The 15,968-nt window shown below is 38.9% G+C and overlaps 1 protein-coding gene across 1 annotated transcript; it reads left to right on the top strand.

Moving 5' to 3' along the window:
• The first annotated feature begins 5,893 nt into the window (after positions 1-5,893).
• On the top strand, positions 5,894-10,986 carry LOC129001025 (uncharacterized). Its single transcript, XM_054428164.1, has 6 exons — positions 5,894-5,992; positions 7,761-7,855; positions 8,460-8,583; positions 9,120-9,321; positions 9,915-10,109; positions 10,848-10,986. The coding sequence occupies exons 1-6, from the start codon at positions 5,929-5,931 to the stop codon at positions 10,984-10,986; spliced, it is 819 nt and encodes a 272-aa protein (XP_054284139.1). The 5' UTR covers positions 5,894-5,928.
• Positions 10,987-15,968: the final 4,982 nt, after the last annotated feature.

Raw genomic sequence — 15,968 nt, 5'->3', positions numbered from 1 at the left:
GTTTTCCTCCATAAGAATAACATGGGATGGGAATTGAAAGGCCACGGGGGTAGAGCCCCAAGGGAATTCGCCATGTTTCTCTTTTGATGGCTCATCTACAGACCAAAACCTTTCTTTAGACACCTCTACCGAGTTTCTACGCCCAGCCGTTCTCTCAAAATAGCTGTGACAAAGAAAAACAGTTTCAAATTAATATATAGATTACATGTACGCTTTCGTAAGATTTGATTGATACATAAGATCTATATTAGCAATATTATAAAATTAATTCAAGTCATCAAGCTGGAGGATTTTGTATACTAACAAAGGGTTTTTCATAGGTGTTACTTTGATGTATGTACTCAGCTTAGTAAAAACATGAGAGATACTAATAAGATCTCATAAAGAACTTTTGAACTTTATACTATACTTTATAATTACTTTATATTAGAGCAATCATATTTTAAGCTGCATTTTTTGATTTGCCGACCTTGTAAAGATTTGAGTTTGACATACTACACCCAATATCTAAAGGTAAATTTTTATTTAGTTTTCTTCCATAGAACTTATTTTGGCGGCCATTTTGTGGTATTAAATTAGGTCAAACCACGTTTTAAGTTGCATATTTAGTTTCCCCACCCTTCTAAACATTGAAAATAGTTACTTGTGCAACTAGTGAGCGAAGTGAGGAATGGTTTCTCGAGTGAGGCAATTGCACTTTGCACTCGAGTTGCACATTATATTTTTCCTACAATTACCATAAAACAAATAAATTGGTAAAGAAACGTAACATATTTTTACTCAGAAGTGAACTTTTAATATGACATTTAATGATACAACAGTACAACAGCTGACCAGCTGATTTACAGCCAGTGCTGCCAACGTATTTCGCGCGCATACGACCTTGTATGCATGTTACTATGCGCTCACTATTTCGTGCCTTCACGTTGCAAATCTGGAGTGAGACAAAGTAATTAGAGTGAGACAATGTTAACATTGTCTCACTGATGAGCGAATTGGCCACTTTGCTTTCTTAAATCAGTGAGAGAACATGTACATTGTTAGGTAACTGTAGGGAAACGATATATTACACCGTACATATAGCAATAATGTTTTAACTATTTTTTTCTAGGAGCTCTTATTATTTTAATTTAAATACCCTAAAATCAGGTATTTCCCCAAGACAAATTTCGGTAGACTTTTTTGTGTTGTGTGGAGAATGAAATCCGTTGAGAAACCCTTTGAAACAGTTTTGTTGAACCTTCACTATATATTTCTCTTTAATGACCGGACTAATAATATTTCAACAAGGAACAACCTTATCATTCTCAGTTAAACGAGTGCTTACCGAATTATAAGTTATATAATGTTTCTCAGCCATTTATATAGTTTGTAATACTACCTTTACGGTCCACCCACTCAGGCAGGCACTGGAAGTATATGTATGCATAAACAAGAAACACTATAGTCTCAGTATTGCTAGATAGACAGCGGGACATGTGGTGTACTTTGTCCCAGACTAGCTGTATGCTGTATGCATAACAAGAGACACAAGTTGCAGTGTGGTAGCTAGACAGCGGGACATGTGGTGTACATTGTCCCAGACTGACAATGTACACCATCCGGCGATTAATGACATTTTTTTTTATTGCATGTATGCATAACCAAGAGTCACAAGTTGCAGTGTGGTAGCTAGACAGCGGGACGTGGTGTCCACTGACCTGGACCGGCTGTATGCATAACAAACACAAGCTGCAATGTTGCTAGCTACACAGCGGGGCGAAGTGTAGCCTACTGTGTACAGTACACTGTCCCAGATCAGCTGTAAGCATAACAAGAGACATGAGTTGCAGTGTTGTTAGCTAGACAGCGGGACGAGGTGCACACTGTCCCAGACCAGTTAGTTGTAGTTGTATTTGTATGCATAACAAGAGACATGAGTTGCAGTGTTGTTAGCTAGACAGCGGGACGAGGTGCACACTGTCCCAGACCAGTTAGTTGTATGCATAACAAGAGCTACAAGTTGCAGTGTTGTTAGCTAGACAGCGGGACGAGGTGCACACCGTCCCAGACCAGTTAGTTGTATGCATAACAAGAGCTACAAGTTGCAGTGTTGACAGCGGGACGTCGGACGCGTCAACGTGCTGTCATATCCATAAACATCTGTTGCAGACAGGTTATCTAACTTGGCCGATCTTATCTGTTGATAATTACCATATCATAACTGCGTTGTGCACACGCCCCTCCTCTCTACCGCAGCCGGTAACGTGACGACACAGCCATGTGACTATGACTACACAAACTTTGCCAATTAAACTTGCACCCCTACCTAACAATTCTTACCTTGGTTTGAACCCTGGTAAAACAATTACAGCAATTACATGTTGCGTTGTGGAATAATCATTTCAATATTTTGGGCATGAAACACAGCTTTACAAGCACGTTCAAAAAGCAGTAATTTATAATCTAAATATTCAGCCAAAGTTATGGCTTCTTTTAATTACCAATGGCTAATGACGTTTTTGGGCGTTTTCTCACTTTCAGAATAAGATTTAATAGATTTGAGTGTAGTTGCATAGGTCATTTACCCGAAATTACTTGCAGTATGTTAAAAGTTTAAGATAAACTAGATTGCAAAGTCACAATTTTCTCTAGTGTTGTTATATTTGCCCATAACTTTACCATTACTGTACCAGTAAATATAGTACAGGTATATCAGCTGGTTAGTGGTTTTGACGAGGTTTACGTTCAAACTAGTAATCGTGTATGAAACTAAGTGGTAAAGAATGCCGTGGATTTCGTTGGAGGATTAATTGAAGGACGAGTGATAGCAACGAATATTGTTGAGTAATATTCGTGTTTGTGACTAAGCTACACAAGCTTATACAATGCAACTCTTCCATTAGCCTCAATACATACTATTAAAAGGATTTTCTCAAAGCTTAAAACTAAACAAATAACTATGAAAATGGCTAATGTTGTATTAATTTTGATTGAGTCATCTCTTGTTCTTCTTCATGGTTTAAAATTATTGTGAGATTGTAAAATTAACAAAATTTGTGTACACTTAAATAAATATATTATGTGAAACATGACATAGTATTGCCTGTTATTTCAATTATGTGAAATGCATTCAAGTTAAATTATGTTGTTACCATGGAAAGCCCGATGCTGATGAGATAACAGAATACAGCTTCTAGTCTAAAGTAATCAGTTCAGTCCGTGATTCAAACAAGTCTGTAGCAGTTGGATAAAAGAAGGAAACAAAGTATTTCCTTGATTAAATTAATTTAGCATCATATTCCCTCCAACTTGTTACACTAATATTACAGTAATGAACCTACAACATATTTACTCTAACTTGTTTTACTGTACCTTTCACTTTCTTCATCCATTTAATATTTAAAGAGTAATATAAACTAAAGTAAGGCGAGTTCATTTTTGTACTTGAATCAAAATACAGTAGTATGAGCAAATTCTACCGAATCATATTACGAGTTTAAATTCAGATTTATCTTTGACAGATATTGATTTACTGGGATATTTAAATAAATCTCTCAACTATTTTTATCGATAGTCTAAAAGCAGCGTTTGATTAGTATTGATGGATTCACTTAAAAATGACAGATGTGATTTACCATTTAAGTAATGCTGTTTTTTACTTTCTCCCCCTATACCATAGTATATGGAGAAAGTATTGTTTTCGTCAAAATTTTCGAGTTTGAGTTTTGAGTGGATATATTCGTTTTGGGTCCCCCTGGACCCAAAAAAGTGGTTTTCGAAGTGATGTCTGTGTGTGTGTGTGTATGTGTGTGTGTGTGTGTGTGCGTGTGTGTGTGTCTGTGTGTCTGGATGTGTACAGAGCTAGAGACTACACCTGTGGTCCGATTTCGATGAAATTTGGTATGTAGGTTCTAATCCATGGTATCTCCAGGCGTTTTTTTCATTTTTTTGAAATTTTGATTTTTAATGGGGATTTTCCCATAAAAACCCATAAAAACCCGGAAAAATCGGATTTTCTCAAAAATGGCCCAAACGATTTTGATTAAAATTTAATCACCCTTAAAATTCTGAACAAAATGGTACAAATCCCATTTCTGTAAAAATTACGGTTCAAAAGTTATGGTAAATTATGTTTTTTTCCCATAAAAACCCCATAAAATAACGAAAAATAGGATTTTAGACAAAAATCCAGTTTTTATTTAACATAGTAGGTTATGGTCCTTACAATTTTGATAGTTTTTTCATTTTTTTAGAAATTTTGATTTTAGATGGGGATTTTCCCATAAAACCCCATAAAATAACGGAAAAATAGGATTTTCCCAAAAATGGCCCGAACGATTTTGATACAAATTTAGTATGTTATAGTCCTTTATATTCTGAACAAAATGGTACAAATCCCTTTTCTGTAAAAATTACGGTTCAAAAGTTATTGTAAATTATGTTATTTCCCCATATAAACCCCATAAAATAACGGAAAAATCGGATTTCCCAAAATTGGCTCGAATAATTTTGATAAAAATTTAGTATGTTATAGTCCTTTAAATTCTGAACAAAATTGTACAAATCCCATTTCCGTATATTTACTCTCACCACTTTTATACACGATAAAGGTTGTTTACAAACTTATGGGAGAAAGTATGTGTCAGATTGCTGATACCGTTTATTTTCTTTCTGATATTCAAGAGTTATTTCAACTATGAATATATTGTAGTTTAAATTAACTAATATGGGAAATTACGATGTGCATTTATTCAATGGGGGTGGGTAATTAACAAGGATAGAACTGATAACGGTATGGATAATAAACATTGACAATTACGTCATTAGCTTTACTAGCGTGTTTACTTTTTATATTCCTGCTACATGTGACCAGTTCTTTTTTTTTCAAATGAATGCTATTTGAACCAAACAGCTGTTTCAATACAAACTGTTATTGTTTTTACTTTTCTTTGTTTACACTTATTTATTTAGCAATTAATGCAGTGAAATTGATATAAAGGATAGGTGTGACGATTAGTTTTGATGTTTGGACACCAAAGTTAAATTATGTGTACTATGAATTTTATTGGATATCATCGTTTTATTTTAGGTCGTTTCTATTCAGACCTACTGGAAATTGTGTATAGTAGTTGTATTGTGGTGATAATAATTATGGAAGAGGCAGGTATGCTATGGAAGGTGGTATCGTTGACTAGGTCTATACACTTCTCAATTGACTATTACTCTCTCTACTGTAGGCTACTTATAATCAGTGTGCGTCTGTGCGAATCGGCTGCAAATCTCACTTCAACGCTTTTCGCATAGTAAAAATTGCAGAATTGCTGTTTTATTGTAAAATTATCGGTTTTAAAATGCATATCGTATAGGCCTATGATGGAATAAAAACATATTTGGTCACACAACATTTGTTTACAAGAGGATTTTTGTACATTAAAACTGCAAGAAACTTTGTCTTTATATGTGTAAACTAGCTGATCTGAATAATTGTAACGTTTTTAACTGACTACTGAATTCCCGTACGTAGGACGGGCTAACACCTCGTATGTATAAAAACACTTATTTCATTCTTAGTGAGTGTAAAATTTCACATCGCCAATAAGTAAAAAACTAAACATTTTTGTTTCACTTAACATTCCCGTTACTATCTGGGTTAGTTTTAGCTACGTTTGTGAAATCACTTGCCATTTTCAACTGACTATATTATTTACTTTGAATTTTACACACGCGTTGATTCTAACCAGAATTGTTTTCGTAAAAATATAGAATAGAAACCGATCTATTTCACTTCAACAATTATTTGCCGTAGTGACTTTGGTCATAATCAAATAACTTCGATGTAAACATAAATAGTGTCACGAGGTCAAATAGCTGACTTGCAATTCAGATCATTCAAATTAGAATGTGCCATTACGGTGGAGGAGATAAGGCCTTGGCAATGGACCGGTGATGATAACAGTGGCCACTTCACTAGTGTGTGTGTGCATTTGGGGACACCATGTCGCCGGCCAACGTAAGATCCACATTACATACGTAGTAAAAGTAAAAACATTACGAAAATTCAATTCTAACTCGATTATAAAATTTTACGAATTAATAACTTGGTAAAATAAATTTAATTTATAAATTACATTCGTTTAAAACACCTACACTCTAACATTATTCATTTTTAATTTTACAAAAAAAAAATTGAATGGCAAAACTGTAATGAAAAGCCATTTATTTAGTTAAGGGTTCAACTTAAATATTAGTAACATGTACACCTTGTACATGTGAGTACACTAAATTATGTGTTAAAATGATTTTAATCATCAGGAATTGTGTACCAAGTTTTGAAGGTATATCTTTATCACTTTTTGAAATATTTTATATTAAGCTATAGGTAAAAATACCTTAAAATTTAAGAACTGAGGTAAAGCACCTTTTTAATAAAGCATCAATATCAAGTAATTGATTTTATTGATTCACTAAGATATGTTGTTAGACTTTTTTGTTGCGAAGCACGGGTAAAGCATCTTGTTTTAGCATTTTTGGCGTTTATAATATTTTGAGGTTCCTTATTTAGCACATAGAACAAAATAATGTCCAAACTCCCTAGGTCCAAATAGTTTGAATACTTTTGTAACGTTTTTGCGTTGGTTAAATTGTGTTTTAAGAAGCTATTTATTTAGAACAAACCTTTGCTTCTTACAAGACCTAAGTAATGTAAAAAATTGATACTGTATGAATGGTTTGACGTTTTGTTGCAGTTTGGTACACCTTCGTGGGTATATTGTGGATCTTTATTACTTTTTGAAATATTTAACCTTCCCGGGACTTTTTTCCACCCTGCATAAGCATGTAACTTAACAAAGAAAATTGTAAGCAATATTCTACAAAACCATTACAGTACTACCTTTAACTGAACATAGGCCTACATTATAATATCCTTCATCCTAAGTAACCCACAAATTTCCACAATAAAGATAAAGCACAATAAAACGACTTCAAGTAGATAAATAAACGCTTGTTAATTGCATATCCCAGCAATTTCATTTAATTAATTAGACCCTAGGTTGTCCAGTGGTCGAAAACTCGACCATAAATATGTAATGTGCAGACTTCTCTACTTTCACCCCACAATAAAACATGTGATTGACATTTCTTCCATTTGTTTTTATTTTCTGTTTATATTTTCTTGTCATTTCGTCACCAGCATGGCAACCCATAACACCAATGTTATTTTGTTATTTTAAATTCATTGTTTGTGCTTATTTTTGAGCCTATTTTAATTTATAAAGGGATTCTGCACATCTACAGGAAAAAATCTTCTTACAATATGCGTAGATTTTCCCTCTGATGTACACGAGCTGAGAAACAAGGTTTTAAAGAAACATGCTTCCCTATTAGTACATGGATAATTTAAACGTTTAAAGCATTTAAGGCGTAGCCCTTTGGAAATCAACCTGTTGGACAAAGTCCTTAGGAAATCGTTCACGCTAATAATTTTCGGCAAATCTTCCCTCTCTAAGTTTTATTTGATGTGCTACATGGCTCTATTTGTATTTGGTAAAAGGCCTTTGACGGGTACCACAATCTTGACTGTATAACTTTAATAATAGTTTTATTAGCTATTTCGAACCTTTCTGTATATAGTATATTGTGTATGCCCTTATAATATATAACCAATTATGAGTGTTCTACTTTTTAATAATTATTGTTAGTCTTGATGCATAAGAAATCTCATTTTCCAACGGTTAAATAACTTAAACGTCTAAGCCTAATTACGAGTGACATTGCAGGGACTAGAGCAGACCTACTGGACGAGGAGGTGGCGGATTCTACACGACTGTTCAGAGGCTTGGACAGCGTCAAAGATTACTTCAGAAACAACACGGTCAGTTGGTTGTTGTGTGCCATTATTGCAAACTATCCTTTAATAGTTATCCGTTGTATTTCTCTGTTCTTGTTAAAAATCACTTTGCCTCCTTATCGTAGTTTAAAGCGCGATTTGTTGCACTTACAGGCACATCTTAAATTCTAAATATATTTACCAACGAGGAGTACGCTACATATCTATCTGTATAGGTCCTGAAGAGTTATTTTCTATCTCATAATAAAATGTTTATTTGACATGGAATCACCCCTTCATCCGTGGATGGTGAACACTTGTAAACATGCATTGGATTGGACATGGTTATGGATTTATTGTAAACAAAGATGGTTTTATAGTCTTTTCAAATTAAACAATATCACTGACGTAAGCTAGACAAATCATCAACAATTACGATGCAGTATATCAAAATGAGCTACTGTATATTTGAGTGTAAATTAATTCATACACTTTATACAAATAGTACACATTTTAATAGATTAATTTGCACATTTTTTTCTGTTTAACCTTTAAAACTTACTTAATGAACTAATTACTTTATTTTGTATTTATGTGTGTTATATTTACCATATCGAATGAATTTAAATGCTACACAATCGTTTTTTAGAATCCTCTTGCCAAACAAATTCTGGAAACATTCGAAAATGAATGCTTTTACATGGAAGAGCCGGAACTGCCATCAGGAAGACAAAGGAGACCTTTCATTGTGATCGAGGGCAATCACAAGTCAAGTAAGAGATAAATAATCCGTTTTTGTGAGTCCAACCACACTTAGAAGTGTTTTAGTTATTTTTCAAAAACTAATGACGATTCTCTAAGTAGATCAACACCTTTTTTGAATAATTTTAATTGCATCTCAAAATTGTTGATATGTGTTTTTAACGATACGCAATTAATTATCAATGTTTTTATTAGAGGGACCAAATTTAATTTTCAAAAACATCTTTAGAATATTATAGGAAATGTTTTTTGTAGTTTTTGTTTGTTTCATTTTCTCAGGCAATGTCTGTAGATGGATTAGAATGCTTTCTCATTCCTATAGTAGAGTGTGCAATCTACAATTTAGAGCAAAGATTCAATCAAATCTAAGTTATTCGAACGAGAGTGTCATGATTGGTCCTTTTCCTACTAGCCAATTGAGTCTGACTGCTAACTGTGGTCGTATTGACCATTTAAAACCATCATATCGTAGAGGCACCCTCGTTCATCCCATTAATCTACTGAGTAACAAGTTTGAAATGACTCACACTAACATGTCGTGTTGTAGGCAGAGAAGTAGTTGGAGTCCGTCTAGCCGGGATGCTGGATGGGAGGTATCTTGTCCACCCAGCCTCTTGTCTCATCAGATACTCTGACATTCTGCCCAAGGGAAGCCTGATACGTAGAGCTTATTACGTTCTCTCACTCTACGCCATGTCTTTCAACGTCAAGATAAATCTCAGCCTGGGTCGAGCAGTTGTTGTCAACGGGTACATTGTTTTAGCTTCTCTAATCTATTGTTTGAGATAATTTTAGTCTTGTAAGTAAATTAAAATTGATCCACTAGTCACATTATGAAAAAAAGGAGGAAAGTTATATTGTTGGACAAAATGGTACCACTGACATCACCAATCATACAATATTGTGGTGGGGAGGGGGGGCATTTTACATAAATGTTTTAACGTGACGTGGTTCTACCAAGTCATTGATACTAGGCACTGCCTGTGTTATTTAAAATATGAGTTCATGTGAATTTAGACCAATTTGTGTTTTTTTGTGCCATCAACACATGCAATAAGTGAGTAACCTAAATTTATGTGTTTACTTGTTGGGTGATACATATTGATGAATCAGGCTTATTTAGTCACGAGCATTACTACTGAAAACCTACGTATCAATTCATACTCAAATTTAGGTCATATTAGATGGTCCAACAATGGTAACACAAATAACTTCCTCAACTTAAACACATATTTTCAAAAATCAGTATGAGAAAGGAAGAAATTGACAACCATAGGATTTATAGACATTTATTTAGGACCTATTATAAAAAATAACCTTTTGATTGCCTATGATTGTGAAGGTACTGGTTGGATCAGCTGACCTGGAACCTTATCCACGCTCAGCCAGGAGAGACAGCAGTACCTCCCGCTTCCTCCTCTCTGCTAGACAAACCCCCCGACCTGTTCACTCCTGACCTAATCTTCTACCTAAACCTTCCCGACGACCTGTTCTATCGTCAGGTCACTACCAGGAGCCCGCGGAACTGGAAGTCGAGGTGACTGACATGCAATTACTTAAGATATTTTCTGAGTAATTTATAATCCAAGTGAATATTGTACGTATATAGTTTTGTGTTTACACTTGCACAATTTTGGGGCATAAATGGGTGTGTTAATTTGTGTTTGCTTTGAATATGTTTATTCCTGAATAAAAAAAAAATCTCAAAGTTTAACAGAAGCCTCCAAAACGGAGATCTTCACTGGTGACTAATGAAGTATAGCTTTATATACAAAAGCAAATATATATTAAGCGTATCCCTTACGGACCTATTTTAGTTCAAGACAGGTCCTACTATCAACCATTATTTCGATAGGCCAAGTAGTTTATAAAGTGATAAATTACTAACTAACATTATACTGTAATTATTTTTACTAATCTTCATTGTTAAAGGGGTTGCGTTTGTGTTCAAGGGACTGTTGTGTATCATTTCATCCACGAAAGTTTCACATGCAAATTATTGTGGTTATCCTATTTATTAAATGCAGAGTGCTAACACCAAAGAAGTGTGCTGATCATGTGTTAGCTTTTATGATAAGAAAATGCTGTATTCACCGTCATTGTCTAAGGTGTATTTTACTCTGGTGTGTAGGAACCTACAAAAAAAATATCGGTCCAATCATACGAAGCCTTCCTGGAAACGCTTTTCACAAACGCCTGGCCGTCTTCCGTCACTTGGTACTGACCCTGAGTGACGTCAGATATGAGTGTTGATTTTGTGATGTTTGTCTCGCAGAGTGTTGTCGCTGTATCAGTCTCTACAGACGAGGTATCCCATAGTGATACAGGATCTGGAGAGGATCTACAGAGCCGCAGCCCTGGTCGTCTACCGTCACTTGGTACTGACCCTGAGTGACGTCAGATATGAGTGTTGATTTTGTGGTGTTTGTCTCGCAGAGTGTTGTCGCTGTATCAGTCTCTACAGACGAGGTATCCCATAGTGATACAGGATCTGGAGAGGATCTACAGAGCCGCAGCCCTGGTCGTCTACCGTCACTTGGTACTGACCCTGAGTGACGTCAGATATGAGTGTTGATTTTGTGGTGTTTGTCTCGCAGAGTGTTGTCGCTGTATCAGTCTCTACAGACGAGGTATCCCATAGTGATCCAGGATCTGGAGAGGATCTACAGAGCCGCAGCCCTGGTCGTCTACCGTCACTTGGTACTGACCCTGAGTGACGTCAGATATGAGTGTTGATTTTGTGGTGTTTGTCTCGCAGAGTGTTGTCGCTGTATCAGTCTCTGCAGACGAGGTATCCCATAGTGATCCAGGATCTGGAGAGGATCTACAGAGCCACAGCCCTGATCGTCTACCGTCACTTGGTACTGACCCTGAATGACGTCAAGTATGAGTGTTGATTTTGTGATGTTTGTCTCGCAGAGTGTTGTCGCTGTATCAGTCTCTACAGACGAGGTATCCCATAGTGATCCAGGATCTGGAGAGGATCTACAGAGCCGCAGCCCTGGTCGTCTACCGTCACTTGGTACTGACCCTGAGTGACGTCAGATATGAGTGTTGATTTTGTGATGTTTGTCTCGCAGAGTGTTGTCGCTGTATCAGTCTCTACAGACGAGGTATCCCATAGTGATCCAGGATCTGGAGAGGATCTACAGAGCCGCAGCCCTGGTCGTCTACCGTCACTTGGTACTGACCCTGAGTGACGTCAGATATGAGTGTTGATTTTGTGGTGTTTGTCTCGCAGAGTGTTGTCGCTGTATCAGTCTCTACAGACGAGGTATCCCATAGTGATCCAGGATCTGGAGAGGATCTACAGAGCCGCAGCCCTGGTCGTCTACCGTCACTTGGTACTGACCCTGAGTGACGTCAGATATGAGTGTTGATTTTGTGGTGTTTGTCTCGCAGAGTGTTGTCGCTGTATCAGTCTCTACAGACGAGGTATCCCATAGTGATCCAGAATCTGGAGAGGATCTACAGAGCCGCAGCCCTGGTCGTCTACCGTCACTTGGTACTGACCCTGAGTGACGTCAGATATGAGTGTTGATTTTATGGTGTTTGTCTCGCAGAGTGTTGTCGCTGTATCAGTCTCTACAGACGAGGTATCCCATAGTGATCCAGGATCTGGAGAGGATCTACAGAGCCGCAGCCCTGGTCGTCTACCGTCACTTGGTACTGACCCTGAGTGACGTCAGATATGAGTATTGATTTTGTGGTGTTTGTCTCGCAGAGTGTTGTCGCTGTATCAGTCTCTACAGACGAGGTATCCCATAGTGATCCAGGATCTGGAGAGGATCTACAGAGCCGCAGCCCTGGTCGTCTACCGTCACTTGGTACTGACCCTGAGTGACGTCAGATATGAGTGTTGATTTTGTGGTGTTTGTCTCGCAGAGTGTTGTCGCTGTATCAGTCTCTACAGACGAGGTATCCCATAGTGATCCAGAATCTGGAGAGGATCTACAGAGCCGCAGCCCTGGTCGTTTACCGTCACTTGGTACTGACCCTGAATGACATCAAATATGAGTGTTGATTTTGTGGTGTTTGTCTCGCAGAGTGTTGTCGCTGTATCAGTCTCTGCAGACGAGGTATCCCATAGTGATCCAGGATCTGGAGAGGATCTACAGAGCCGCAGCCCTGGTCGTCTACCGTCACTTGTTACTGACCCTGAGTGACGTCAGATATGAGTGTTGATTTTGTGGTGTTTGTCTCGCAGAGTGTTGTCGCTGTATCAGTCTCTACAGACGAGGTATCCCATAGTGATCCAGAATCTGGAGAGGATCTACAGAGCCGCAGCCCTGGTCGTCTACCGTCACTTGGTACTGACCCTGAGTGACGTCAGATATGAGTGTTGATTTTGTGGTGTTTGTCTCGCAGAGTGTTGTCGCTGTATCAGTCTCTACAGACGAGGTATCCCATAGTGATCCAGAATCTGGAGAGGATCTACAGAGCCGCAGCCCTGGTCGTCTACCGTCACTTGGTACTGACCCTGAGTGACGTCAGATATGAGTGTTGATTTTGTGGTGTTTGTCTCGCAGAGTGTTGTCGCTGTATCAGTCTCTACAGACGAGGTATCCCATAGTGATCCAGGATCTGGAGAGGATCTACAGAGCCGCAGCCCTGGTCGTCTACCGTCACTTGGTACTGACCCTGAGTGACGTCAGATATGAGTGTTGATCTTGTGGTGTTTGTCTCGCAGAGTGTTGTCGCTGTATCAGTCTCTACAGACGAGGTATCCCATAGTGATCCAGGATCTGGAGAGGATCTACAGAGCCACAGCCCTAGTCGTCTACCGTCACTTGGTCCAGACTCTGAGTGACGTCAGAGATGTGTCCCCACGTCTGCGCACACGTAATGCTGACGTCAACTTTGATTATAATAACCAGGGTTAACGTGTCACACTCATTATTAAGAGTAGTACGACATAAATTTCCATTTATATTTCCTTCCTTTATCTATTCACTATTAAACAAATAGGTAGTGTAGTGTAATAATAAGTAGTGTAATCAGCATTTTTGATTTGAGCTCTCGATACTTACTGTAAGCCAAAAAAGATACTTTTTTCATGCACCTACCTCTACATTGGTTTTGTAAAGGGAGACACTGGATATTCAAATACTTGGAACCGGTAAATCAATCATTTCATTTGTGCATTCAAAACATTTAGATTCATAAAAATCCATAAATTAATTTATATAATCAATTAAATATTTTTAAGCTGATCAGTTTTCCTAAATTACCTTTTGATGAACCTTGAGCGTGTAACAACAATTAGGTAATGTCTTCATTCGTGCAATACAAAATCAAAAGGGATGGACCTTACGATTGAATTATGAAATTCTGTAAAAGGGTGTAGTATTTCAGATTTTAAGGAGCTGCTATCCGTGCTTGGAAAAGGGGGGATTATTCGAAAGAGAATACTGCTGTTCTTTATTTCTGCGATGACGACAAATTTGACTGTATCACCTAAATGACGTAAAATAGAGGCTTTGTGTGATTGATGGAATCACCAAAGAGCGAAATTTGTAGGCAATATAAATCGTGCAACACTTTGCACACAATAAGCTCCTTCAACAGCTCATCCATCAATTTTCAGTGCAGAATTCTTTAAACGTCACACGGTCCGAACGTCCACAGAAATAAATGTGATCTGCGACAGGCGATTGGGCGCGTGATCCATCATAACTGGGCGTATTGATGATGGAGATCGACGGAACCTTTACCCCTAAACTGAATGTGGTTGTGGATTGGAAAACTCACACAAACTGATGTAGTTTACATGTAGTCGCAAAATATTAGAATTGTTTTTTACAGCAATGTAAAGTACTATCGTTTAAAAAAAACATGGCATTTTTCTCTTAAGGTATATTGAAATATTGGTTGACAGCAAAATGTAACAACAAGTTTAAATAAATTTGTTTTAGTTTTTGGAGTCTGGTTTGCAATTGTTATGCTTGGTTGTTAGAATATGTATTTTATTTCTCAAAGTATATCAAGGAAAGAAATCCCAATGTGACTTGTCGGAGAGCGAGCTGGTCTAGTGGTAGAGCACGGGACTTCGGTCAGCTGTCTCGGGTTCAAATCCCAATGTGAGAAGTGTCGGAAAGCAAGCTGGTCTAGTGGTAGCGCTCGGGACTTCGGACCCCTGTCTCGGGTTCAAATCCCAATGTGAGAAGTGTCGGAGAGCGAGCTGGTCTAGTGGTAGAGCATGGGACTTCGGACCCCTGTCTCGGGTTCAAATCCCAATGTGAGAAGTGTCGGAGAGCGAGCTGGACTAGTGGTAGAGCATGGGACTTCGGACCCCTGTCTCGGGTTCAAATCCCAATGTGAGAAGTGTCGGAGAGCGAGCTGGTCTAGTGGTAGAGCACGGGACTTCGGTCCCCTGTCTCGGGTTCAAATCCCAATGTGAGAAGTGTCGGAGAGCGAGCTGGTCTAGTGGTACAGCTCGGGACTTCGGTCCCCTGTCTCGGGTTTAAATCCCAATGTGAGAAGTGTCGGAGAGTGAGCTGGTCTAGTGGTACAGCTCGGGACTTCGGTCCCCTGTCTCGGGTTCAAATCCCAATGGGAGAACTGTTGGAGAGCGAGCTGGTCTAGTGGTAGAGCACGGGACTTCGGTCCCCTGTCTCGGGTTCAAATCAAATGTGAGAAGTGTTGGAGAGCAAGCTGGTCTAGTGGTACAGCTTGGGACTTCGGTCCCCTGTCTCGGGTTCAAATCCCAATGGGAGAAGTGTTGGAGAGCAAGCTGGTCTAGTGGTACAGCTCGGGACTTCGGTCCCCTGTCTCGGGTTCAAATCCCAATGTGAGAAGTGTCGGAGAGCGAGCTGTTCTAGTGGTAGAGCACGGGACTTCGGTCCCCTGTCTCGGGTTCAAATCCCAATGTGAGAAGTGTCGGAGAGCTAGCTGGTCTAGTGGTAGCGCTCGGGACTTCGGTCACCTGTCTCGGGTTCAAATCCCAATGTGAGAAGTGTCGGAGAGCGAGCTGGTCTAGTGGTAGAGCACGGGACTTCGGTCCCCTGTCTCGGGTTCAAATCAAATGTGAGAAGTGTCGGAGAGCGAGCTGGTCTAGTGGTAGAGCATGGGACTTCGGACCCCTGTCTCGGGTTCAAATCCCAATGTGAGAAGTGTCGGAGAGCGAGCTGGTCTAGTGGTACAGCTCGGGACTTCGGTCCCCTGTCTCGGGTTCAAATCCCAATGTGAGAAGTGTCGGAGAGCGAGCTGGACTAGTGGTAGAGCATGGGACTTCGGACCCCTGTCTCGGGTTCAAATCCCAATGTGAGAAGTGTCGGAGAGCGAGCTGGTCTAGTGGTAGAGCACGGGACTTCGGTCCCCTGTCTCGGGTTCAAATCCCAATGTGAGAAGTGTCGGAGAGCGAGCTGGTCTAGTGGTACAGCTCGGGACTTCGGTC

This window comes from Macrosteles quadrilineatus, unplaced genomic scaffold, assembly GCF_028750875.1.
Source record: "Macrosteles quadrilineatus isolate MER2022 unplaced genomic scaffold, UCM_ALF_1.0 Scaffold_1__1_contigs__length_201487025, whole genome shotgun sequence".
Taxonomy (NCBI): Eukaryota; Metazoa; Arthropoda; class Insecta; order Hemiptera; family Cicadellidae; genus Macrosteles; species Macrosteles quadrilineatus.
This window is presented reverse-complemented; position numbering and strand designations above follow the sequence as displayed.